Source organism: Magnusiomyces paraingens (genome assembly GCF_902498895.1).
Source record: "Magnusiomyces paraingens strain CBS 517.90 genome assembly, contig: contig5, whole genome shotgun sequence".
Taxonomy (NCBI): Eukaryota; Fungi; Ascomycota; class Dipodascomycetes; order Dipodascales; family Dipodascaceae; genus Magnusiomyces; species Magnusiomyces paraingens.
Genome location: NW_022474071.1, coordinates 954,565 through 980,643, shown reverse-complemented (window position 1 = coordinate 980,643; position 26,079 = coordinate 954,565). Strand labels below are relative to the sequence as shown.

Sequence of the window (26,079 nt, the reverse complement as noted above, 5' to 3'; positions counted from 1 at the left end):
TGTTTTAATGAAATATAGTTAAATAAAAGTCTTGTATAATTTTTTTTATTCAAGTTTTTATACCAGTCTATATAATTTCAATATATGTATAAAAGATATATCATCTTACAGATCGGAGTTCGAAATAGTCACATGATTTTTCGTAGGTATCCGACTCCAAGTACAAAATTTTGGAATCTGAGCTTATTCGGACTCCGCTGATGTCAAGTTAAATAAGAATACTTCTCATAGTTCCCCAAAGACTAAAAAAGGCTGTCGTTATCAAACTATATACTTCTTCCCCAGTAGATTTTAACAAACCAACTGTATCACGCAATCGACCTTGTCTATTTCTCCAAGTCTTCAAATACATAACTAAAACCTTCATTTAAAAAGCGTTTCGATATCAAGCCTTAAAAAAGGTCTTTGAAAAATTGACGCCATTATCGGATCTCCTTCTAACTTGAGCGCCTCAATGTGCCACGAAAGCCATTTTGAATTCCAGCCACAGATTTTTTTTTCTCTAGCCCATCGTATTTAAATCAGACGATAATTGTTTAACAAAATCAAGTATAAATAGAGGCTTTTTTGGCTAGTGAGTATGGTTTTAAATCTACATCAACTTCTTTTTCTTTTTTTTTTTCTTTCTTTTTTCACTCAATATTTATTTTTTCAAAAAAAAACATCTAAGTTAAACTCCCACATTTAAAATGCCTGCTCTTGACGAACTTAGATTTGAGGAATTCGATTCCAAGTACTTCCCCAAGTTGGAACATATTTCCGGTCCATCTCCCTATGCCCATACACCTACCGAGGGACCTTCCTATATTCCTCCTGAAGACCGTCAAAAGCCCCTTACCTCATCTGGAACTTACAAAAAGGAATATGGCAAATTTGGCAAAGATATTTCTCCTCTTCTTGGTGTTGAATATACCGAAGATGTCCAGATTGCAGACTTTATTGATACCCTTTTGAATGCTCATTCAAGTGAAGAGCAACGTGAAAAGGCTGCTAATCTCATTCGCGACATTGCAATTGAGATTTCACGCAAGGGCGTTGTAGTCTTCAGAAACCAGCATAAGCTCACTGTTCAAAAGCAAAAAGATTTCACCAACCAACTTGGTCTTCTTACTGGGAAGCCAAAGGATAATGGTCTTCATATTCACCCTCGTGCTCCCGCTGGCGGACTCATTGGCGAGGATGGTCTTATTGACCCTGAAATCTTTTACGTTTCTTCTACTTTGGACCGCCGCCAAGGAAAACTTAGACGTATTACCACATTCCCTTCAATTGCATGGCACTCTGATATTACCTTCGAGCCTGTTCCTGCCGACTATTCTGCTCTTAAGATTGTCCAGCAGCCTGAGGAAGGTTCTGGTGGTGATACCTTGTTTGCTAATGGTTATGCTCTATATGAAAGATTTTCCGAACCTTACCGCAAGTTTTTGGAGGGTCTTAAAGGCACTTATGCTCAACCTGGCTTTGAAGAACTTGGTAAAGCCAACAACTTTTTGCTTTACAGCCAGCCCCGTGGTGCCCCTGAAAACATTGGTGACAGACTTACTTCCACTCACCCTCTTGTACGCACCAACCCTGTTACTGGTTGGAAGAGTTTGTACGCAGTTGGTGTTCACTTTGCCCAGATTAACGATCTGACCCCTATTGAGGCTGCTCGTGTAAAGGCCTTTATTAATGACACTCTTGTTAACTCTCACGATTTACAGATCAGAGTGTCATGGAATGGTGTCAACGATATCGCTTTTTTCGACAACAGATCTGCTTACCATACTGCTACTCTTGATTACTTGGGAACTAGAAGAGGCATTCGTACCATCAGTATTGGTGAGCGTCCTTACTTTGATGAGAACAGTGGCCTTCAGAGCGAGGCTATTTACGATGAGCTTGCGGAAAAGATTGGTAATCTTTCTACCAAGAATTAAATTATATAAATTATTTTGATAGGAGTTTCAATGAATAAAAAGAATTATTTTTTTAAAAAAAATAATAAAATAAAATATTTTGGAATAAAATATTTCTAACATAAGTGGCTAGGTTTTAACCTAGTTATTTATCTATTGTAATCTATGTCTTTTACTGTGGCAAAGAAAAGACCTTTTAATGTGGCTTTTAAAGTAGTTTGTTAAAAATCCTTTGATAATTGCTAAATCTGGGGAACTATTTTTTAGAATTGTAAGGGCTAGCACCGCCACACCAAAATAAATAACAACTATGACTTCAATAACCATAAAAACAATTTATTTTTTGAATTAACCCTTTCATTTCTTCTTTGTTAAACGTAATTGTTTTTCATTTAAATATTATAACTCTCTATATTTTAGAATTAAGGAAGCTTTTACCGGTCAGTTGTAATGACATCACTTTTAGAAAAAGTTCGTTTTAAAAAAAACAAAGTTTTATTTTTAAAGGTAATTCAAAAGGTTTCGAAATATTTCTTAATTTCCTAAACAAGATAATCATACGTTTTATTTAATTTGAACCATTTTGTAAATTGAATCGTTAACTTGGGGTACAAAGGTATACAGTTTGTTCAGGGTCGTGCTATTTCATCATTGGAATATCAAATTTTGTGCGAGCCATCTTATATACGCCTAGGTGTTGCATCATCACACTTTCTCTCTGAATTTCAATCAATTAGTTTACAACAATCTTCCTTTTAATCAATATAGTTTAATTAGAAAACAATAATGAATATTTCTTATCGGCACCTCCGTTATAAACATTAATGAGTTAACAAGCCACAAGAATTTTTAATCTTTGTTTTTTTTATATAATTCGGAGATCAAAATCAAGTCCGAAGATGATGTATAGTTATGGGATGACCATTTGAACAAGACTTTTTTTTTTTTTTTGAAATGGGGTATAAATAATGGGAAATATATTTCAATATTTCAATATTTTTTGTTTTCAGTTTTTCAATCAATCATTCAATCATTCAATCATTCAATTTTAACTCATCAATTAAAAACAATTTTCTCAAATCAAAAGCCTTTTGCCATTAAATAAAAGCAAACAATATACCAAATTAAAACCTTTATAAAAAAATTTTAAATTTACTTATCACAATGCCTGCTTTAGACGACCTTCAATTCCAAGAGTTTGACCCCCACTACTTCAAGGATGTAAAGCCTATTACAGGGCCTTCTCCTTATGCTGATAAGCCTACAGAGGGACCTTCTTATATTCCTCCTGAGTTACGCCAAAAGCCTCTTGTTCCTTCTGGTATCTTTGCCAATGAATATGGACAGCATGGAAAGGATATTTCTCCTCTTTTGGGGCGTGATTATTCTGAAAACGTTCAGGTTGCTGATTTTATTGACCTATTGCTTGATGCTAAATCAAGTGAGCAAGATCGTGAAAGAGCTCAAAATTTGATTCGAGATATTGCAATTGAGATTTCTCGCAAGGGAGCCGTTGTTTTTAGAAACCAACACAAGTTGACAGTTCAGAAGCAGAAGGACTTTACTAATCAGTTGGGTCTTTTGACGGGTAAGCCCAAGGAAAATGGGCTACACATTCACCCACGTGCCCCTGCAGGCGGACTTGTTGGTGAGGATGGTATTATTGACCCTGAAGTTTTTTATGTTTTTTCATCCTTTGATCGTGTTCAAGATAAGCTTGCACTGGCTCGCCGTGGAGCTGCATTCCCGTCTGCTGGATGGCACACTGATATTACGTTTGAGCCAGTACCTGCCGATTATTCAGCGCTCAAGATTGTTGATCAGCCTGATGAGGGCTCTGGTGGCGACACGGTGTTTGCCAATGGATACGCGCTATACGAGCGGTTGTCGGAGCCCTTGCAAGAGTTTTTGGAGAACTTGACGGGTACTTATTCGCAGCCAGTTATTGAAGATTTTGGTAAGGATAAGGCATTTGATTTGTATAGCCAGCCTCGCGGGGCTCCGGAGAACGTGGGTGATATTTTGACGGCAACGCATCCGGTGGTTCGTACAAATCCGGTTACTGGATGGAAGAGCGTGTTTGCATTGGGGACCAGTTTTACCAAGTTCAATGAGTTGACACCTATTGAGAGCAAGCAGCTTCGTGACTTTTTGAATGAATCTGTTGTAAATTCGCACAATTTGCAGGTGCGTATTTCATGGAACAGTAACCACGATATTATCTTTTTCGATAATAGATCGTCCTATCATACTGCCACTCGGGACTATTTGGGGACAAGAAGAGGTATTCGCACTATTAGCATTGGAGAACGTCCTTATTTAGATAAGAATAGTGGAGTACAAAGTGAAGCCATTTATCGTGAACTTGATGAGAAGAATGGGACTTTTCTGAGTAAGAAATAATTTAGGAGGTTTTTTTTTTTTTTATTTAATCCATAAAATTTGGTAGTTACCAATACAATTAATAATGTAGTTTAATTCAAAGTGAGCCGCATGTATTTAATTGAAATTCGTTGTTATACGATATACGATTGAAATAGTGCAAATGTCCCAAATAGGAAATTTATTTTAAATGGAAAGATTTTTTCATTTGATCACGTGACGAAATGATACACTTTTTTTTTTTTTTTTCTTTATTACAACCTTAAATTTCTGTCATAGACTTTATTTTTGGTGCCACAAATGTCTGTTTCACATAATAACGACACGGGTCTGTGGACGCGCAGAACCCCTCGGGCCGCGGCGTGTGTGGGAGAAAGAAAAAAAGCAAGCGAGTATTTGAAAACACCCAACAAAAAAAAAAATACGCGTGTACCGTCGTTTCTTGAAGATTTGAAGTACCGACGTTTAATATAAATTTCTTATTTTTTTTTTTATAAGAGTGTTCCTTCATTGGCTTAGGCGCTCCGCCATAAAGAAAAAAAAAAAAAAAAAAAAAAAAAGAGATCGGGGGAAGACATAATTAAGAGGCTCATGCACAAGTTGCCTAGTTTGGAGCCAAAAATTTTCTGCTCTAACTCCCAAAATAAACTCTCTCAACATTCCAGCATAATAAATAAATATATATATATATATATATATATATATATATATATATAAATATTCCTCCTTTTCCACTCACACATAAAACATTTCCTCCCCCTAATATTAAAGTCTAATAATAATAATAATAATAATAATAATAATAATAATAATAATAATAATAATAATAAGAATAATAAGAATATAATAATAATAATTAGGTCTCCACTAAAAAAAACCACCCCCAGAAAAATTTCTCCTTCTTCTTCCCAATATCGATCGATAATTTCTATAATAACTATAAAACTCTCCTTTATACTCTACCAAATCACTCGTTTCTTTGTCATTATTCAACTGCAATATGCCTATTAGACCGATTAAACAATCTCAATAACACGTTCAATCTCTTTTATAAACACTTTATAAACTTAGCACTCTTTTTTTTTTTTTTTTTTTTTTCACACCCCAGTAAGATTTCATGTCTCGATCGGGATCGCTCCGAACTCGCACTTCGTCAGTCAGACTCGACGATGAAGACCGGAGCGTCAACAATGGTGCAAACCCAGCTTTCACATTTATCTACATTGCGGCCGCGGAAGGCAAGACTTATCTACAACGATGCAATGAACGCACAAAGTACCAGCTCCAATCCTGTAAACAGTACTTTAAGCGCAAACTAGGAATTAAGCATCCAAATTACGGGAATGAGTTTGATGAAGACTTTATAAAACAGTATTGGGAAGGCAAAAACCGCTCGCGCTACAATGGCAGTGGCAGCCACACGATTGGTGCAACCAGCTCAAAAGCATCGCTCCGTTCAACAAGCTCTCTTAGCTCCTGGTGTGTACCTGTAGAGTATCGTGCCAGGTCTGGAAGCAATACAGGTGGACCGGGAGTTTTGACCCCTTCAAGCAGCATCAATTCTCAGAGTTTAAACAGTACCCCCACGGACGAATTTCGGAGTTTTTCAATGAGCAATGTTAGTCAAGACTCATCGCTTACTTCGGCTGACGGCACAGAACCTTCAACACCGCCATCCACTGACTCTTCATCAACACCATCCACTGACTCTTCATCAGCTTTGGGGATATCTGGTAATAAAAGTAGCTTTAGCAGTGTTAGCAGTTTTACGAGCTGTAGTAGTGGTTACAATAGTCCCAGATATAGTATAGCCCCCTCTCCGCCAAGCATCAATAATAGTAATAATAACCGGAATCTTCCCAACACACCTTTTTCACGAAAACGATCAACAAGCAACCGGCGTTCGCATTCCTACACGGCTTCTGGTCTTCGCGCAGGGATCTATTCAAGCATTCAAAACAAGGCTATTCCCAACAGCAGCGTGTTTAGACGCAGGTTTTTCCGCAGCGACAAGAACCAGTGCCTAGTGCCAGAAGATGATGAGACGCATTCTTTAAACCACGGCGATTTTTACGCGCCAATTTCTGCTGAGGAGACTTCCAAGAAAGTCCACTCTACTCTCTACGGCTCAGCAGCCAACGGTACATGTGACAATAACGATGACGACGAAGATGATATCACGGATGAGGAATCTGATAGGCTACTTGAACTGATTGACCAGGGGAACCACAATTCAGACGAGTATGTGGAGGTGTCTTATGAGCTCATCAATAAGCTTGCCGTAATGAACCATGTAGAGGTTGACGTTGACCCAGAACTTGGTTTAATGCTGGATGCATGCCGGGACAGTGCCTCTTGCAGTCCCGATATTGTTTCTAGTGGGAATGGCGCTGACCTTGACACGATTCCTGAAAATGAAGAATATACTTGTCTAGATATGGGACACAAGCCTGTGCACGGGCAAACAAGATTTAGATATGATACAGTCATGGTGGAGATGAGCCTAAAACACTTGGCTGTATTTGCAGGCAAATTCAGCCATAGGTTTAACTTTTGTATTTCCCGCGGTAAGAACAATAAGTTGCAGTTTTACATTGCAGGCATTAAAGAGGACGAAGAGCAAGATGAAGAAAAGGATAAAGATGAAAATGAGGATTTGGAGGATGAAAATGAGGATGAAGACGAGTTTGATGATGCTAATGAAGAAGAAGAAGAAGATGTGGCTACTGAAACTCAATCAAAGCATACGCATATAAATCTTGACGATTATGTGAATAGTTGCAGAAACTCTCCTCTTAACGCTAAAACATCTAACTGCGACAATGACGATAACGACGACGCGTTGCTTCCTTCATTTTATAGCTCTGATGATACACCGCAACCAAGTGATGTGGAGAGTCTTCACGGGAACTTGTATGGGGATTATGACGACGACGACGACGATGACGACGACTGTGGTACAGAGGGCGGGTGTACGGTTTCCAATACCATCACACATAGCAATCGCACCTACTGTGATGAAAATGATTACAATAATGGCAGTCAGCTCCAATTGACTGCGACTAGAACACTAGACGACGGGTCTTTGCAGACAGAAGTGATTACAGAACCTGTCAAAGACCCGGTACAAGAAGTAAGGCCCATAGTTGTTTCTCTTTCAGAATTGGAGAAACAGCAAGCTCCGGTACCTGTGCCGGTACCCGCAGCCAAAGAAGAAGAAGCTGCAGCATCAGCAGCAGTAGCCGCAATAGCAAAAAGAAGTATTTCTATGACTCTTTCAGAAACACGAGCAAATACTCTTGAAGCTAACGGGTCCGCCAAAACACTGGCAAAAGATTTGCCGGCATAAAGCCACTCGACTCTTAACTCTTTTGTGTCGGTACTTTCCACTGAAGGCAAATAAAACTTAACGACTTGACGAACAAACTGATACTTTTTTTTTTTAATTACTACAACTTTTCAACAGGCACATTTGAATCCATATTGAGCTCAACTTCACATTGCTTTTCAACATTGTGTGAAGAGACTGTGTTTTATTTTTTATTACTTATTGCATTGCATTTTTTTTCTTCCTTTAGATATTGACGTTTTGTGCTTTTTTATAGACGTTTTTATTTATTTATTTTATATATTATATATATATACTGTACTTTTATATATACTCCAGGTCTTGTTTGTTTTTTTTTATTATATTTGAAACATTTCAATGTTTCTATTATATAACAAAACAAATAACGAAATGATTGGATTTTAAATGATTACAAAAATCTCACATTCTCTACTTTTTGATTCTATCCCTTGCAATAGAATTCCATGATGGAATGTATATACTGTACCTCATATATATATATGAAATGGTATATTGGAATGAACCATGAAAGAAAACATTTTCTTGTCTGTGGTCTAGTAAACAAACCCAGGCATCTATCATCAATGCTAACAAGGAAAAAAAAAATTAAAATTAAAATTAAAAATAAAATAAAGTAAACTAACCCAGGAAGGTACTTTTATATATAACAGAAAAAATCTCACGAGAACACGAGGGTTTTTTTATTTTATTTTATTTATTTTTTGTATGTGAAAAAAAATAAACAAAACAATTTCTTGGAATAACGGCTCAAAACCCGTCGTCCTATTGACACAAGTCATATATTTCAATTCTATTAGAGGCATTTTTTTTTACACTTTTTGATAATTTGTTCTTATATGGCAGCAGGGCTTTTTGAAAAAAAAAAAAAATTTAAATATAAGTTTTCTTTGCTTATTAAATATTTGGTGAATATGACTTGATACACTAAATAAGCCAAGGATTATTAAATCTGATATTGGAAATATCCTTTTAGCTTTTCGCAAAAAAAAAAAAAAAAAAAAAAAAACATTATAATGTTCAATTAATAATTAAGACTTTGATTGATCATTATTTATCGTTAAATATTTTTTCACATCTATAAAATATATAATTTTTTTTTTTATTTTCTTTAAAATCACTAAATTTAGTGATTAGCTCTTTCAATAACCAGTTTCTCTTCTGACTCTTTCACAGATCTCTTTAAAAATCTACCAAAAGTTGACAAAGTCTTGTTGCAAATTTCTAAAGCTTCACAAACTGTAGTTTCAGCCAAATGCAAATCTTATTAATGAAACGATTTTAAATTATCATATATATATATATATATATATATATGCTTTTTCTGTTTTACTAAGTTTCTATAGAATTAAACCTTACTATTTTTTTTATATCCCTGATTCAAATCAATTTTTTATGTTTCATTTCTTGTTAATCCATCTATTTCCGTCATTGTCTTGATATTATGAGAAGATTACCTTTATATACTACAGTAATAGAACCAATAAACAACATCAACTCTCTCTTTTGATAAATATAAAATAATTTATATATAAATTTAAACACATACAAAAAGAACAGAAATGTGTAAAAAAAAAAAAAGAAGATACAAAACAAAATATACGCCAAACACAAAATCAAAATGGGCTCAAAGAATATGATTTGCCTTTAAAAAAAAAGATACCAATTCCCGAATCAGAGCCCACTTCCATTTATCGGAGTTGCACATAGTTTCCAGGGAAAACACCAACCTGGCCATTCACACGACCAGTCCACCAACCATTAGCATCAGCAGTGCGCTGCACAATCTCAATAACCTCACCAGCCTTGAGTGGAAGATCTCCTTGTGCCTGTGGGGCATAGTCATAAAGTGCAGTGCAGTACTCTACGCCGGGAGCTGCGGCTGGTGCGGCTGGGGCTGCGGGTGCAGCAACTGGAGATTTGACATCGCCATACCCAGCAGGACCTGCAGCAACAGTAGTTCCAGGTTGGCCATAAGCAGGAAGAGTTGCGGCTGCCGGTGCTGCTGCTGCCGGTGCACCATAAGCTGCAGGAGCTCCGTAAGCTGCAGGTGCACCATACGCAGCTGGGGCACCATATGCTGTGGGTGCACCATAAGCAGCTGGAGCCCCATACGCAGCTGGAACCGCAGCGGCGGCAGCTGCTGGAGCCCCATATGCAGCAGGAGCTCCGTAAGCTGGCTGTTGGCCATAGGCAGGGTATCCAGCGGCAGCAGCAGCATTAGGATCATATGGTGGAGGGGCCGCATTAACAGTAGCAGCACCTTCCTCAGCTTCCGCCTCTTTGTCCTTGCCAAATTTCTTGCGTGTCATTTCAAGCTTAGCCTTTGCGTGGCCAACACGGAAATGGGTAATGGCGATAGCTTCAGTTTGTTCTTGGATATCACCACGCTTGGCCTGGAAAGCTTCTATAATGTCATTAGACAATTCAAAGTAAGGAATCTTCATTTCCTCCATGCGGGTATAAAGAGTGTAGAAAATGTTAAGCTGCATGTAGTAAAAACTCTGGAAAAGAGGACGAATAAAGTCAGATTCCAGCTGGAACAACTTGGGCAGCTCCTCCTTAAGCATTTCATTGTAGTAATTGTATTCCTGTGTAGCAATTTCAACATTGTTCTCCGCATTGTACAAGTTCTTTTCGTCCTTAGCAGTCGGTTCCTTCTTGTTTTGAAGCTTGGTCAGAGAATTGGTGTGACGATCCAAGTCAAGCTGCTTGTGATCTCTCTTTGTGGCCATTTTTCGAATAGCCTTGATAATGGTAAGTAATTCGTCTGCAGGGCCAATGATTCGTGTTTCAATCATTTCCAATTCCGGTTTAAGAGTATCTTGCAACTCCTTGACAACATCTCTGTATTGTTCACAAGCTTGAATACCTTCGGGATTACCTTCGGGCTTGGCAGCATTGGGGTCTGACATTTTACCCGAAATTGGTTTGTAAACTTCCTCGACGGCGCGAGAAAACTCAATTTGATGGTTTAGCATACCATTAATGGCTTCAAAGTACTTTTTAGATTCGCTGTGAAGCTTTTTTGTTTCGTTCTCAAGTTCCTTAAACCTTCGCTCAGCATCAATATAGACTTGGTCCTTAGTGGTTTCACCCTTTTTTTATAAACGTTAGAATTATTATTTTTTTAATCAATAGATTAGTAAAAAAAAAAACAATATCGCATACCATATTAAACTTTTGGCGAAAGCTTTGTGGGGCCTACATGAAAAAACGCGCAATGTCTCAGTTAGTATATCATCAAAAATAAAGATAAGTTTATTTCTTGAAAAAAATAAGTTCAAAAAGTAATCTTGACTACTTTTCAACCTGTCAAGAAAGAAGTGTTAATCAAAAGATTACACCAAGTAATGTTGTGTTAGTTGAGGGAATATCACCTACTCTGCTGATGGATTTTGTGAAACCTTTCCAACTCATTGTTATATCGAGTTCTTTTTTTTTTATTTACTGTACAGTTCTGTTTTGATATAAAAGATGACGATGAGTCAAAAATATATAAAGTATTGGATGATAGTTTAAGAAAAAGTCAAAAGTTGATAGTTAAAACGAAGAGCTCGTTTCGATATGCTTCTTTTTCTTCTCTGCTTTTCGTATTTGTGAATTGTAATAACTTAAGCACAAAATGCTCAGCGATTCAAGAATGAAAATGTCGTGTAAACCAAAAAAAAAAAAATAAAAATATATATAAATATAGTATTCACCAGAACCCCGGAGTGATTGTTATTTTTTTTTTTTTTTTTTAATAATTCCTTCTTTGTTGATAGTTGTAGGTAGTTGTTGTTGTGGTGGTGGTGATGGAAAAAGGAAGAAAAGAGACAGAAGAAAATAGGAAGCGGTAGCAAACACCTCACATCACAAGGAAGGCAGTGCAGGCTAGCCCATCAATTGACATCATTAAAAAAATATGATGTATGTATGTATCGTGACAACGTAGCTAAGCCTTAAGGCGCAATTCTTATGTTATCATTAGTCATTGCTTATTAAATATTGAAACTTTTTTTTATTCACCACCAAAATTTTTTTTTTTTTTTTCACTCACAGTACCACCACCACCACCACCACCACCACCTTTTATTTTTTATTTTTTATTTTTTTTTTGTGTAGAACCACCTCCATCCTTTTTTTTTGTTGAAATATTCAAAAAATCCAGAATCTCTAATTTATAACAATGTGGGCCTTAATACGAAACTCTTTTGCCTCAGCTCGTCCTGCTCTCAACACTTCTTCTTTTCTCCAGAACCCCATTCTTTCCCAGGTTCGGGGAATGAAGGTCAAGTCTGCCGTTAAAAAGTTCTGCACCGGATGCTACGTACGTTATTGAATTAATATCTAAATGATTAGATTGATCCATCTAACTTCTTGTTTAATAGATTGTCAGAAGAAAAGGCAGAACCTACGTTTACTGCAAGTCAAACCCCAAGCACAAGCAACGACAAGGTTAAATAACGATAAAAAACTTTCTCCACACTTTCATATATATACCCACCTTTTTTTTTGCTCTTGTAAATAATTAATCTTTTTTTTGTTGAAAACACAATTCATTTAAAACCCAAAATTTTTATTTCATTAATTTTCCCATCTATATATTTAAACCTATCTTTTATTAGTATTTTACGAAAGATATCTGTCGAGACTTTCACCAAGAACCTCCTCGACAACAGGAACAAGGTTCTTTGTAACTTCTTGTTCAACACTCTCCTCATCATCTTCCAAAAGCTCAGCAATGATGGGGACAAGAGGATTGAGCATAGGTACCCATTCTTCACCAAGCTTAGAATAAAGAGCCTTAAGTGTACGAATGGCCCAAATCTTTTCATTGACCTTGCAAGATTCCTTAAGATGCTTAACAACGCCATCATTGATGATCTTGTATTGCTCTTGCGCTGAAACAGTCTCGGCCAAAGCCACAACAGCCTTGACAAGAGCCTTACCTTGGTTGGGCTCAATAGTAGCGTACTGGCCAAGAAGAGATGTAGAAATCTTGTCAAATCTTGCAGAAGCCTGCCAAAATTCTTCACGATCGTATTGGAAGCATACTGCCAAAGTATGGAGAATAGTGGTGCGTAAAACATTGGACGCCTTGTTGTTAACAAGAGCTGTACGATTTTCAGCATTCAGGTAATCATCAAGAATATCGCAAGTAGCATCAACAACATATCCGTAATAGCTGGTAACAATAGATTTAAGACTACCAAACATTCTTCCAGAAAACTTGAAGAAAATGACCTTGCGTTGAACAGGATCAAAGGAAGGTGAGCTTCCTTCGCCATCAATAGCCCAGCGAACCATACGGACAAACAAAGGTCTGAAAGTCTTGTCATTAAGTTTCATGACAATTTGAAGACCAGTCTTGATCAAGGACATCTCAATGCGGTTGTAGGTGTTGGCATCATACTTGTCACCAAGTGTTCTAGCTTCAAAAGAAGAAAGCAAGAATTCGATAAGACCACCAGCAATGGAAGAAACAACCTTACGTTCAACAGAGCTCACGATAATGTCAATGGAAACCAAAAACAAATTGATTGCATCCCAGCTAGAATTAACTGCATATGTCCAAGACTCAATGTAAGCATTAAGAAGCTTCTTAGGGTCAATGTGATTGGAAAGAGTTTCTAAAAGTCTGAGTCTAGTATCAACATCAATAGTAGAGATGAAAACAAGCTTGAGAACCTTTGAAAGAGAAGTTGTCATGAAAGAAGGAAGTCTCTGCACAAGATTTGCAGTCAATGCAAAAGTAGAGATTTGAATCATGCGTGAATCATTAGCCGAAACGGTGGTATTCGGAGCAACGCTGTTTTCAAATCTTTCAAACAAAACAGGGATAATTTTGTTGAAAAAGCCAATGCTTCTGGCGCCAACAGCAGAAATAACACTGCTAATGGCGCCAACAGCAGAAACAAGATTGTCGACTTGAGCGCGCTTGATACCTTTGGGACCGACAGCAATGGAAACAACTTCAAGAAGCTCCTTAGGATCAAACTGCTCCCAATATTTGGAAACAATTCTGTCAAGGGCATCAAAAGACATTTGAATGATTTCGTCATTGTCGCTAGACTTGATAAGTTCCAAAATAGAAGTAAATGCATCACGAGCAGCTGCATTGGCATCATCATTAATGTAAGCCTCGATTTCAAACTTACTGCGAACAAGAGCCAAAGAGTTGATTTTAATCTTGTTATCAGATGAATTAAGAAGAATCTCACGGAATGTTTGAACAAATACATCAATAGGCAACAACTCAAGAATGCTATCCAATAAAGTGTAATAAGCCTTAGTAACAGGTCTGGTAATATCAGCATTCAACTTCAAACCTTGAACCTCGGGCAAGCTCTTGAGAATCAAGAAAATAGATTCCACAGAACTCTTCTTGAGCTGTTCTTGATCTTCTAAAGCAGATTTGTCAGCAAAAAGTCTGCCGATTGAAATACGAAGAGGATCAAAGTTTTCAGTGCTGACCTGCTCGTTGGAAATGATGAGGGAAAGAAACTCAAGAAGATGGCTTTTCAATGCCAAAAGACCAGGAGTTCGGAGCTCGACAACAGTTCTAAAAATTTGGCGACGCAAAAAGGGAGTTGCCTTTTCATTTCTTTCCTTAGCAGTGGGCTCCACCAAAGGAATTAAATTCAGAAACTCGAGATAACTGTGAATCATGACACCCTGATCAACAACAGAAAACCCACGGATAAAGGCATCAGCAAATTGAACAAGAGCCTTGGCTTCAGAGTTCTTTCGCTTGGTCTTAGCTTCGTGGTACTTTTCGCCCAAAAGATACAACAGTCTGTGAAGAGTATTAGAACCAAGAGTCTTGACAAGAGTACTGTAGAGTCTAATGCGACGGTGTCTTGGAATGTGGGAAAATGCAATCACAAAACTCAAAAATTGGAAATCAATTTCTTCGTCCTTGTTTTGAGTAGTGTTTCCAAGTAAAGCAGGGATGACCTGGGTGATTGTCTGCTGAATGACATAGGCTGAAAACTCATCATCTTGGCGAATAGTATTAGCACCCATAAATGTAAAGATGGGCATAACACTGTGCAGCACTGTATCGGAAGCCATTGGGGCCATGTTGGCAACCAAAAGAAGAAATCTGTTTTGAACTTGCTTGCTGTTGGAGTTGCGGATGCAGGAAACAAGAATGTCAAAACGCATACTGTTTGAGTCAAGTCGGATATTGGGCTGAGTCTTCAAGCTATTGACAAGATAAATCATGCAATTAGCCAAAACCTGCTCAGTGTAATCAACAGGAAGGTTGGAATCAGCACCAAGAGTCAAAATTTCACTGAGAATCGTAAAGAGTTGAGAAAGCAGGTGAACATTGGCAACAGGCTTGCTTTTCTCCATAATCTCCAAAACAAGTGTAGTTTTCTTGAGGTGACGCTCAGCGACCTGTGCAATCTCTCCAGTTCTAAGAAGTTGTTTGGCAGCACCACTGCTATGTCTTCTTCTCTTAGGAACAGAAGCTTGGGTATTGGCGTGACTTGAAGATTCAAGAGTGCATTCAGAAAGAATGGTTTCAAAAGTTTGAGCAGAAACTTGAATAGCGTTAAAGATATCGCTGCTATCAAAGAAGCAATCATCATCAAGAGTATGTTCAATAAGCAGCTTCAAAAGTTGGAGCTGGGTTTTGGGCTTGAATTCACTCCACAATTGGATAATCTTCTTAGTCACCTTTTCAGCAACAGATGGGACTCCAGACTTGATAGCCTCTTCCAAAAAGGTGATTCCGACGTTTTGTTCTCCAGAGGAAAGAATGTTAAAGATCTCATTCTCAAGGTCGTCGAACGAAGATTGGGTTTCTGTGCAAATCTTTTGATAAGAGTCACGTTCCTTAAACCAAGTCGATAAAAGAGGACCCAAAAACTTGGATTTTGTCTTTTGGGAAACATTAATTAAACGCAAAAGAGCAGTTTTTGGGTTGGGAATTTTGCAATAAACAGAGTGAGAAGCAATTGCAGCAAAGACTTCATTAGTAATAGCCCTTTGAGCTTTAGCATCGCTATTGAAAAGATCAGACAAAGAAGAAAGAACTTTTGTAGTGCTGAGCTGAATTTCCTCAGCATAGTTGAGAATGTGGTTTTTCAAGAAAGACTCGACATTGTCAATAGAACACCACTTGACTTCGCTGCTCTTTTCGCCAGATCCAAAAATATCCTCAAGACCCCAGACAGTAAAGTCTTTAGGAAGGGTTTCATAAGCCTTGACAATAGCCTTGAGAACAGCAATAGCGTTTTTTCTGACTCTTTCAGAATCATCAACCAAAGCAATCAAAGTAAAAGGAATAATACCCTGGTAATCGAATGCAGGCTCGGAGAAAATAAAAGATTGCATCAGCATGAGAGCATAGCCACGGGCGACAGATGCATATACGCCAGTCCAGATCCTTGCGAGAAAAGAAGGAACTTGGCTTGGTTTGAGCTTCAAAAGAGATTTGAGATTGTCCACAGTTTGGATTCTGTCCAAAGCAGAAGAAAAGATGGATCCTCTGATTTCGAACTCGTCATTGTTTTCAGAGTCGAGGTAAGAGTGAACAGAGGACTCGCTAAGAGCAGTTATTTGAGATTCGACAGAAGATGAAGAAGCTACTGATTTTTCAATATCTTCGAGTTCGATATCTTGGTCATAAGAATGGGGCAAAAGGCGGGAAACAAGAGAAGATTGCACAAGAAGCTCCAAAGCTTCGAGAGAAAGATCAAGAGATTCCAAAGCAGTTTTGAGAGCTTTTTCACTCTGCTCATTCTCAAGGAGAAACTCAACAAAGCGACGAAATGAAAATATGTATTCAGCTGGAACTTCGGAGTTTTTCAAAGAAGAGATGGCAGTTTCAACAACGGTGTTAAGCTGGTCTTCAGTTATATGACACTTAGTAATGATGTAAGAAACCTTTGACAAAAGTTTCCAGTTTTGGTACTTGAAGATTGAAAGTAAATAAAGGGTAGTAAAAGAAGAAATATTGTAAGATTGTCCAAGATGGACAAACTCATTGAGAATGGACTCGGAGTTGAGAGATTCCCAGGTAGACTTTTCAAAAACAGTGTCATCGTCAAGGCTCTTTGCAAGTTGTGTCACACAGGCAAGACCGCTTTTAGAGGCGTCTGGACTCCAGTTAAAGACAACAGACTTAATGGCAGCGTTTAAAACTTCACTGCTCAAATGAGTGATTGAGGCTAAAACAGATAAAATCATGTATGCAGCGATTTGAGCTTCGCTATGTTTTGTAAGGGGGATAACTTCAGAAATAAAGCTAATATATCTATCAATAATATCTTCATCTTCAACGCGTTTGTCCTTCATCAAAGTCATGGTCCAAATAGAAGTCGAAGACCAGAAAGCAAGTTGAAGTTGATATTCGCGATCACGCTTGATGGAATTTACAATGTAAGAGCAGACCAACTTTTGGAGCTCGGGATCTGCGGCCAAAGCGCGGACAAGCAGGGTTCTGCTGGGGTTCTTGACTGTCTTTTTGGAATGCATGAGGAAGTTGAATACTGGAGGAAGAGGGGTAGAAATAGTGTCTAGGATTCTAAGAAATACGGGCAAGGCGTAGTAGGGAAGAGCAGCCAATATCAGAGATTGAGCATTGTGGATGTGAACACTAAACAAAAAAAGTTAATATGGATGTGATGAGTGCATCTTTAATACATACTGGAATCTTCGAACAAGCCATTCTAAAGCAGTAATGGCAGGTTTAAGATTGAGTCTGGGAGCAACGAGCAAGAAAAACTCTTCGATGGCCTTGTCCAGTAATGTGTTTTGCTCAGCAGTCTAAAAAGTTGTTAGTATGGATGTAGATTGAATTAAAAAAAAAAAATTCTGATGTACCTGAGTATTTCTGTCGACAGTAATTGAAGTTTCGGAAAAAATATTGCTTCTGAATGCAGAAAATCGAGGGTCAATCAACTCGAGTTCAGAAAGACCATCACTGGAAAAACTAAAGATGGTTTCATAGTCTTGTCCAGCAGCTTGTTTAGGATCGAATATTAAGGATTTGGAGTGGATGGCCTTTTGCTTCTTGCGATCAAGCACCACGGTATTGTTGGCGCTAATCCGAGCGAGCTGAGATGCCAAATCAGAAACCATTTTGTAAATAAATCTAGGAGGTATAAAGGTATGGCTATTTGAGGGGGGAAATGAATCCGAAGCTGAGAAAAAAATAGCAAAGGTCTTTTGTGACAAAAAGGACTTGCTTAATTTTAATTATTCGGAATCCTCGCTGGGGGCGTAAAAGAAGGTTTATAAAAAAAAAAAAAAAATTTCAGCCCAAATAATCCCACGTTTAAAAAAAAATTTTTTGGGTAATCAAAAAGGGCAGTAACCCTAGCCCATTGCTTATTTTGTGCCTGCGGCGTTAAGTGTCGCCATTTTCAAATCTCATTATAATCATCGTAATTATGAAGCAAAAAGATTCAAGAAGTTTTCGATAAAAGTTGGAAAAAAAAAGATTTTGAAGATAATAATTTTAAAAATTAAAAAAATAAAAGAATTAAAATTTATTTTTTAAAATTTATCTTTTAAAATTTATTTTTTAAAATTTATTTTTTAAAATTAAAAGATAGATCAACGGATCAATGTTTGAAAATTTTGTACGATTGAATATAATAATAACATATAATGCTCATGCAAATCGTTTTGTATTTTTCTAAATCATTTAAAAAAAAATCATTACATTTAAAATTTCAATAATATTACCCAGCATTAACTATTATTTATATTTAACTTTTTATTTATATTTTTAAATACTGAAATCCAAACTCCAATTAATCGTCGAGCCCCCAAATTCTATTTCTTTTCCTCTTTGCATTTACTCCTGAAATTTTTAGTAGCCGCACAAAGCTATCTGCTATAAAAAATATTACATAATCTACACGTGACCTATTGACAAAAATTTTTTAGATTTTTTTTTTTTTTTTTTTTTTTTATTTTAAAGAAGAAAGAAAATCTTTCATCAAACCAGTTCTTTTAACAACACACAACGCCGCCATGGGTAAAGCTCAGAAGAAACACGGAAAAGGTCGTTTAGATAAATACTACCGAACGGCCAAGGAGAAGGTATGATTCTAAATTTTTATTTTTGTTTTATTTATAAATTAACACGCTTTTATTTTTTCTGTTAGGGTTATCGTGCTCGTTCTTCGTTCAAAATCATTCAAATTAACGACAAGTTTGGTCACTTTTTAGAAAAGTCACGATGCGTTATTGACTTGTGTGCTGCCCCTGGTTCATGGTGTCAGGTTGCTGCCGAGAGATGCCCTGCAAATTCACTTATTATTGGTGTCGATTTGGATCGCATCAAACCTATTCCTAACGTCATTACTTTCCAGTCAGATATCACCACTGAGCACTGCAGATCCGAGCTCCGTGCTTATATGAAGACTTGGAAGGCCGATGCTGTTTTACACGATGGTGCTCCTAACGTCGGTAAGGACTGGTCTCAGGATGCATTCACCCAGTCCGAGCTTGTGTTGCAATCTTTGAAACTGGCTATTGAGTTTTTGAGACCCAATGGTATTTTTGTCACCAAGGTTTTCAGATCTAAGGATTACAACAAGCTTATGTGGATTTTCCAGCAGTTTTTTGAAAAGGTTGAAGCCACCAAGCCTCCTTCTTCAAGAAATGTTTCTGCTGAAATTTTCGTTGTTTGCCGCAACTTTAAGGCCCCCAAGAAAATCGATCCCAAGCTTCTTGATTCCTCCTATGTCTTTGAGGATATCCAGCAAGTTAACAATGAGAGTTTTGAGAAGCTTTTGAATCCTGAGAAAAAGAAGCGCAAGCGTGAAGGTTACGAGGAGGGCGACTACACACAGTTTCACGATGTTTCTGTGATGGAATACATTAAGACCAAAGATCCTGTTCAACTGTTAGGCACCAAGAGTGCTTTTTCTTTTGACAAGAAAGATCCTGAGCTGAAACCAGTTCGTGATCTTGAATCAACCACTCCTGAGTTGCTGGAGTGCATGAAGGATTTGAAGGTTCTTGGTCGACGAGAGTTCCGTCTACTTCTTAAGTGGAGAAAGGAGGCCAGAAAGGCAATTGGTCTTGACGCTAAGCCTGAGGATGAGGAGGCCAAGGCAGAAGAGCCTGAGGTTGATGAGGAAACCCGCATCGATAATGAGCTGGAAAATCTTAAGGAGAAGGCCCAACAAAAGCAAAAACGCGAGAAGCGAAAGCTGAATGAGAAGAAGCAAAAGGAAATTGTCAAGATGCAACTCGACATGGTTTCTGATATGCGTATGGGTACAGAAGTTGATGATCAGGGCAAGTCTCTTTTCGATTTAACTGCAGCTGAAAGAACAGGAAAGATCCCAACACTGTTAAAGGGAAAGAAGGCTCTGCTGGACTCAGAGGAGACCCGTGATGACTTGGAGGTTGCCGGTATTGAAAAAGCCAGTGACCTTGCTCAGTTCCAATACGACGATCGATCCGACGCTGAGGTTGTGGACGATATGGAGGATGAGATGGATGCTATGTACGAGGAGTTTAAGGAACGTCAGGCACAAAAGAGCTCAGCTTATAGATCTAAAAAGGCTAGAGAATCTGGTTATGATGAGGAGTGGTACGGTATTAAGGAAAATGGCAGCGATGATGATGATGACGATAAAGATGGTGTGAGACTTGAGGATGACTCTGATGAAGAAGACTTTGAGTCTGATGAAGAGGGTTACTCTAAGAATATTATCAATACTTTAAAACCAAAGACTACTGCAAGCGGTTTGAGTAGCAAAGCTGCACTGTTTTTCACTGATCCTTTGTTTAGAGATGTTGATTTGACTGCGTCTTCAGAAGCTCCTTCTAAAAAGACAAGCTCCAAGGGTGGAGATGAAGACCAGGAGGATGATGATGATGAGGGTCAAGAGCAAGGAGAGCAAGAAGATGATGAGGAGAGTGAAGATGAGATTGACTATCTTTCTGATAGCGATGATGAAAAAGATCAAGAAGGAAAGGAATGGGATGAAGGTGATGAAGAAGAGGGGTCTCCTGCTCCTGAAATCGTTACTGCCCAGGCCATGACTATTGCTCATGATCTTGCATTGGGCAACATCAACAAGCATAGACTTATTGATGAGGGTTTCAACAGATATGCATTCCGTGACAGAGATGGTCTGCCAGAGTGGTTCCTTGAGGATGAGGAGAAACACAACCGAGTTCTCAAGCCTGTGACTAAAGAGGCTGCGGAAGCTGTCAAGGCCAAGCTCAAGGCTCTGAATGCACGACCCATCAAGAAGATTGCTGAGGCTAAGGCCCGCAAGCAAATGCGACGCGTCAAGCGTCTGGAGAAGCTGCGCAAGAAGACTGATCTTATTAATGAGGATGACGCATTGTCTGAACGTGATAAGGCTGACGAGATTTCCAAGCTGACCAAGAAGCTGGCTACTTCTAAAAAGAACAAGAAGTCTGATAAGCCTAAGGTTAAACTTGTTGTGGCCAAGGGTGGTAACCGTGGTCTCAAGGGCCGACCTAAGGGTATCAAGGGCAAGTATAAGATGGTGGATGGTACACTCAAGAAGGAGCAGCGTGCACTGAAGCGTATTCAGAAGAGCCGCAAGAAATAAGTGTTTAGTTGATGTTTTTTTTTTTTGTTATTAAATATACTACGCATATAATAATAGCTTTAGACCAAAATAATGCCAAAGATTTTACATTGATTTCAAGTTTTTTTTTTTTTTTTTTTTTCTTCTATATATTTTTGACTGGTCATAATAGCATAATGGTGATGATTTCATTAAAAACCTCAAAGTATGCCGACATGAAAAATTTTAGTTGCATTTTAGGGGTGGAAGCAGTACTGGCCGGCTGGCTACAAAAAAAAATTTAAATAAAAAAAATTTTCTGGAGAGAAACAGCCAAGTGAAAAAAAAATTTTGTAAAGGATGGAGAAGTCAATGCTGGCTAAAGATTTGTAAGAATTCCATGCTGGCTAGTGTTTTTTTTTTTTTTTTAAAAAAAATTGTTTGTATATATATATAATATCTACATTTATATATAAATATCAACCAAAAGTCCCCTTGAAAATCTGGTCTTATTTGTTTGTTTGTTGTGAATCTCACTAAATACTTGTCGCTATACAACTTTATTAAGAAGAAGAAAAATAAAAAAAAAATTAAAAAATAAAAAAATAAAAAAAAATTTTTTTTTTTAATTAGTCCTTCCCAAAACAAACCCAAAAAAAAAAAAAAAAGATTTCCCAAAAATTCTGCCACACCTCTCCAGCAAACTTTTTTTTTAAAAATATTATTGCTGCTGCCTACTCGAGGAACCCCTTTATATTAAAAAAAAATTTAAAGAACCAAGATCAATATTAGACTTATTTTTACTCTTTCTTACATAGCTATGGCTGCATCCTCTGTGGTTTTACCCAAACGCACCTCCGACGTTATGGAGCAGCTCAAAGTTGCACGGCTCGACTTTGTGTCGGCCAAGTTTCCAGAAGCTGTTTCAACACGCCCAGCGTCGTATATCCATATTAAACCCAAAATACCCCAAGAAGAAGATAGTGAAGAAGAGCAGCTGCTCAAGAATGATGGGAGTGACGGTGACTCTGCCACAGCTTCTGATGAATCGTCCAAGAAGCATACCGAAAGCGAGCAGTCTGATGTTGACATGTCGGAATTTGAAGATGCGATTGATTTCTCTGGCCCCGTTCAAAAAAATAAGAAGAAAAATGTTATTTCTAAAAAAGCTGAAAATATAAAGTCTGAATCTAGCTCAGAAGAAGACGAGAATGAAGAAGACGAAGAAAGCTCTCAAGATGATGATGATGAGAATACTGAAGACGAGTCTGAAGACGAGTCTGAAGACAAACCTCCCATAGAAAATACAAACCCTTCCGAATCAACAGCCATTCCAGGAAAAGAAGCAGTCCTCAAGAAGGAAAACTTTGAGTATATGACTCAAAAGGAAAAGATCTTGTCGCGGATACAAAAGGAAGATGATTACTTCCGTATGGTGAATAAAAAGTACACGTTTACAGAGCCCAACACAGACCCCAAAGACCGCGGCTCGCGTGCCGAAACTAGCCGCGTTATGAAGACTTTCCCCAAGAATATGAGCGCGCCGCGAGGCCTTATCAACAATGGTGTGACTTGCTACATGAATTCTGCCGTCCAGGCCCTGATACATGTTCCAGCCATGGCACGGTATCTCACAGCTGTAAATAAGGGTGAATACAAAGATACCATCAGCCCTCGCTCAGTGACCCGCGACCTCGCACATTTGTTTGCACGCATGACGGATGGATCTAATGGTCGCAAGAGCATCTCGCCAAAACAGTTGATTCGAAGGCTAGACGAAATCAATCCGCTCATGTCTGAGTGGAACCAAGAAGATGCACACGAGTATTTTATGTCACTCATTGGGCGGCTTCAAGAAGACTCTGTACCTAAGGGACAGAAGCTCAAGTCGTCCATTCTCCACGAAATGTTTGGAGGCACTTTCCTTCAAACAGTGGTGTGTCAGGAATGCAAAAACAAGTCTGAAACTCACCAGGACTTTTTTGATATTCAAGTCTCAATTGACAAGCACGAGCTCAAGGTAATGGGCAAGTCGACCCTCCGCGGAAGTCTGCGGCAATACTTTGACCAGTCGTTTATTAAAAAGTCTAAAAGCGAGGGCTACGATTGTGAAAAGTGCAAGAAGAAGACGAGCGCATCCACAATCCAGCGCATCGAAGAGGCTCCAGAGTACTTGATTCTTAGTATCAAACGCTACGAGTACACGTCGAACCGCAACTCGAGCCAAAAGATTAAACAACATTTGGCCATTGCTCCTACAATCGAGCTAACGCAATATGCCGTCAATGAGGAGCCTATGCGGTACCAACTTGTGGCCTTTACTGTCCATGAAGGCCGCTCCGCTAGCAGTGGCCATTATGTTGCATACTGCATGCAGCCCGATAATACTTGGGCACTTTACGATGACGATTACGTTCACCAGCTTTCTGCCAATCAAGTGTATCGTTCCAAGGATGATGTTTACTTTTTAGTTTACACGCGAGTACGCGCAACACTCAAGGAAGGTGAAACACGTGAAGCCACGCCACCTGTTTTTATGAATGGTCTTGCAGATGAAGACAATGAGAATGAAGAAGGTGATGAAGATGACGATGAAGAAGATGATGATGCTGAAGAGGGGGAGACTGGGAAGATTTCAAAAGTTCAGATTAGCAGCAAGAAAGCTAAGAAGATGAAGAAGAACACAGACCCCTCTGGACTCTCTAGAAAACTTTCTAATTCGTCACCTAAGGGTCACCGGTTCCCACTTGCTAGAAAGAACAGCGGCGACTCGATTTCGTCAACATCATCAGTACGCAGTAGTGGTAAGATTAAAAAGTATGGCAAGCGACACCTACGCAAAGGCTCATTTGGAAGTGCGGTGCAGTCACTGACACCTGTGAACAATTTGAAAAAGTCGCGCAGTGCACCTGCCGGAATGAATGAGCTGGGGTCACAAAAGGATGGCGAAGGATCAACTTCCAAGTACTTCTCCAAGAATAATAACCACCATCATCAATCAGGGAAAAATGCCTTTTCCAAGCTTGCAGAAAAGTTCAGGCTAAACGGTGCAGGCAAGAAACGTAACGTGGCTGCCACTGTGAATTCCAAGGAAGAACTGAATCGTCCTGGATCTAGTAATAGTGATTCCAGCCAAAAGAAACGCAAGCTGGATAAAGACATTGATGATATTTTCAACCGACTTTAAAAATTGGTTCTTTTTTTTTTTTTCACAGTGCATGTTTCTGTTGTTTTTTTATTCTTCTGTTTGTTCAAAAAAAAAAATAAAAAATAAAAAAAAATCTCTAGATTATAATAAAAAAAATGTTTTAATAATATATACAAAAGTTGATTTTTTTTTTACACTTTCTCCTCAGTAGAAGATTCAATGGACTTTTCAGTTTTCTCGGGCTTCTGAGCCTTAAGCTCGACAAACTTAGCCTTAAGGTCTGCATCGGCATCGTAAATGCGCAGCTTGCTAGCAATACGCTCGTCGACACCCAAGGGCCAGATCCACTCGGAATTGTTGTCGAGCGCCTTTTGGCGCCAGCGAGTAGGCCAGTCTGCAGTTTCCTCAACAACAAGGCTATCAACATCGGATTCCCGGTCATTGGGTTCAAACTCTTGGTTTTCGGAGCCACTGTAGAAGGGTCTAAAGACATTGTAAACAACAACAGCAGTGGACTCGCCAAGCTTATCGGAAAGATTGTGGCGAGAAAAGAAGCGCTTCACACGAACAGGAATGCTAAGGAACCCGAGAACATGACGGTGCTCAAGAACAGCAATGGGCTCACTAACTTCCTCAGGTGAAGCAGCAAGTAAATCAGAATCAGATCCAGGAGGAAGTTCAGGACCCCAGACCTTGGGTCCTCGGTTCATGCCGAGAATGTAAGGCTTAGTCACAGGAGGACGTTTATCCTTGGGTTCTTCTTCCTTGACAGGTTCCTCAGCTGAAGCTTCCTCAGTTGAAGCTTCAACAGCCTTGGGCTTTTCTTCTTCATACCCCATAATATCGCGCTCGTCAGCATCCTTGTCAGGGAAAGCGGCAGCGTCTTCTTGTTCCTTTTCAGTGGTCTTAGCAATTGGAACAGGAGAGCTCACAATCTGCTGGGTGGTAGAAGCCTCAGTGACATTGTCAAGGGACTCCACAACAGCAGGTTGAAGTTCTTCCACGGGCTCAGCAGGAGGATCAAGGGGACCTAGCCAGCCCTCTTGAAGACCATTGAGGTATTCCTTGTACGCACCACGACCAATGCAGATGACACCGCCTGTGGGGTCGCGAGTGATGCCGAGCTCAGCCTGACGCTCAACGTCGTCTTTGAAGAGCTTTGGGTCTGGTGGAGTTTCAGGAAGACCCTTACTTTTTCTGCGCTTGTTACGGATTTCTTCGGCAACCATGGCACGAATCTCGCCTTGCCGGCTCTCAGTGCGAACGGTATAGTCAACAGCAGCGGCTGTAAGAACAGGCTTGATGTATTGGCGGAAATGAGCCTGGGTTACGTCAAGGTAATCATTGGGTGGTGGAGTCATGTACACAGTGACTTTACGTGGGAGTTCCATGGTATCAAGAGGAGTTGTCGCAAATGAAGCAACAGTGTCTTTCCAGAATTGACGTCGTGTTTTGCGCTCATGACGATCATAAACAATCAATCCAGTAACACCACCAACAACAGCCCAGAAAATGCACCAATTGCGCGACGGCAGGCGGAGACGAGGAATACCCATGGCCTGAAGAGCAGGGTTGGTGTAGCCCTTAGATTTAGGAGGTTTAGGAACAGTAGAAGCTGTAGTAGAAGCAGCCGGCTCAGTAGCTGCTGGAGCAGCTGCCGGAGGAGCTGGTTCGGTAGGTTTGGAATCCATTCTTAATGTTTTGTTGTTTACCTGTGGTTGAGATATCGTGGGATATTTCAATGGAGGTTATGTATGAAAAAAAAAAAAAAAATTT

General features: G+C 38.9%; 9 protein-coding genes across 9 annotated transcripts; 6 read left to right on the top strand and 3 right to left on the bottom strand.

The window, feature by feature from the left end:
• Window positions 1-689: 689 nt before the first annotated feature.
• SAPINGB_P005972 (uncharacterized protein) lies at window positions 690-1,919 on the top strand (the record flags this gene model as incomplete). The annotated part of the gene is made up of 1 exon (XM_032000686.1): window positions 690-1,919. The coding sequence occupies one exon, from the start codon at window positions 690-692 to the stop codon at window positions 1,917-1,919; it is 1,230 nt and encodes a 409-aa protein (XP_031856577.1).
• A 1,143-nt stretch (window positions 1,920-3,062) lies between these two features.
• Window positions 3,063-4,301, top strand: SAPINGB_P005971 (uncharacterized protein; the record flags this gene model as incomplete). Its single annotated transcript, XM_032000685.1, has 1 exon — window positions 3,063-4,301. One exon carries the CDS (start codon window positions 3,063-3,065, stop codon window positions 4,299-4,301), a length of 1,239 nt encoding a protein of 412 aa, XP_031856576.1.
• A 1,096-nt stretch (window positions 4,302-5,397) lies between these two features.
• Window positions 5,398-7,629, top strand: SAPINGB_P005970 (uncharacterized protein; the record flags this gene model as incomplete). Its single annotated transcript, XM_032000684.1, has 1 exon — window positions 5,398-7,629. One exon carries the CDS (start codon window positions 5,398-5,400, stop codon window positions 7,627-7,629), a length of 2,232 nt encoding a protein of 743 aa, XP_031856575.1.
• Window positions 7,630-9,338: 1,709 nt separating this feature from the next.
• On the bottom strand, window positions 9,339-11,067 carry SAPINGB_P005969 (uncharacterized protein; the record flags this gene model as incomplete). Its single annotated transcript, XM_032000683.1, has 3 exons — window positions 9,339-10,745; window positions 10,819-10,851; window positions 11,032-11,067. 3 exons carry the CDS (start codon window positions 11,065-11,067, stop codon window positions 9,339-9,341), a joined length of 1,476 nt encoding a protein of 491 aa, XP_031856574.1.
• A 751-nt stretch (window positions 11,068-11,818) lies between these two features.
• SAPINGB_P005968 (mitochondrial 54S ribosomal protein bL36m) lies at window positions 11,819-12,092 on the top strand (the record flags this gene model as incomplete). The annotated part of the gene is made up of 2 exons (XM_032000682.1): window positions 11,819-11,959; window positions 12,021-12,092. 2 exons carry the CDS (start codon window positions 11,819-11,821, stop codon window positions 12,090-12,092), a joined length of 213 nt encoding a protein of 70 aa, XP_031856573.1.
• A 169-nt stretch (window positions 12,093-12,261) lies between these two features.
• On the bottom strand, window positions 12,262-17,727 carry SAPINGB_P005967 (uncharacterized protein; the record flags this gene model as incomplete). The annotated part of the gene is made up of 3 exons (XM_032000681.1): window positions 12,262-17,242; window positions 17,294-17,412; window positions 17,470-17,727. 3 exons carry the CDS (start codon window positions 17,725-17,727, stop codon window positions 12,262-12,264), a joined length of 5,358 nt encoding a protein of 1,785 aa, XP_031856572.1.
• A 900-nt stretch (window positions 17,728-18,627) lies between these two features.
• Window positions 18,628-21,197, top strand: SAPINGB_P005966 (uncharacterized protein; the record flags this gene model as incomplete). Its single annotated transcript, XM_032000680.1, has 2 exons — window positions 18,628-18,696; window positions 18,762-21,197. The coding sequence occupies 2 exons, from the start codon at window positions 18,628-18,630 to the stop codon at window positions 21,195-21,197; spliced, it is 2,505 nt and encodes an 834-aa protein (XP_031856571.1).
• A 778-nt stretch (window positions 21,198-21,975) lies between these two features.
• Window positions 21,976-24,342, top strand: SAPINGB_P005965 (uncharacterized protein; the record flags this gene model as incomplete). The annotated part of the gene is made up of 1 exon (XM_032000679.1): window positions 21,976-24,342. One exon carries the CDS (start codon window positions 21,976-21,978, stop codon window positions 24,340-24,342), a length of 2,367 nt encoding a protein of 788 aa, XP_031856570.1.
• A 152-nt stretch (window positions 24,343-24,494) lies between these two features.
• SAPINGB_P005964 (uncharacterized protein) lies at window positions 24,495-25,994 on the bottom strand (the record flags this gene model as incomplete). The annotated part of the gene is made up of 1 exon (XM_032000678.1): window positions 24,495-25,994. One exon carries the CDS (start codon window positions 25,992-25,994, stop codon window positions 24,495-24,497), a length of 1,500 nt encoding a protein of 499 aa, XP_031856569.1.
• Window positions 25,995-26,079: the final 85 nt, after the last annotated feature.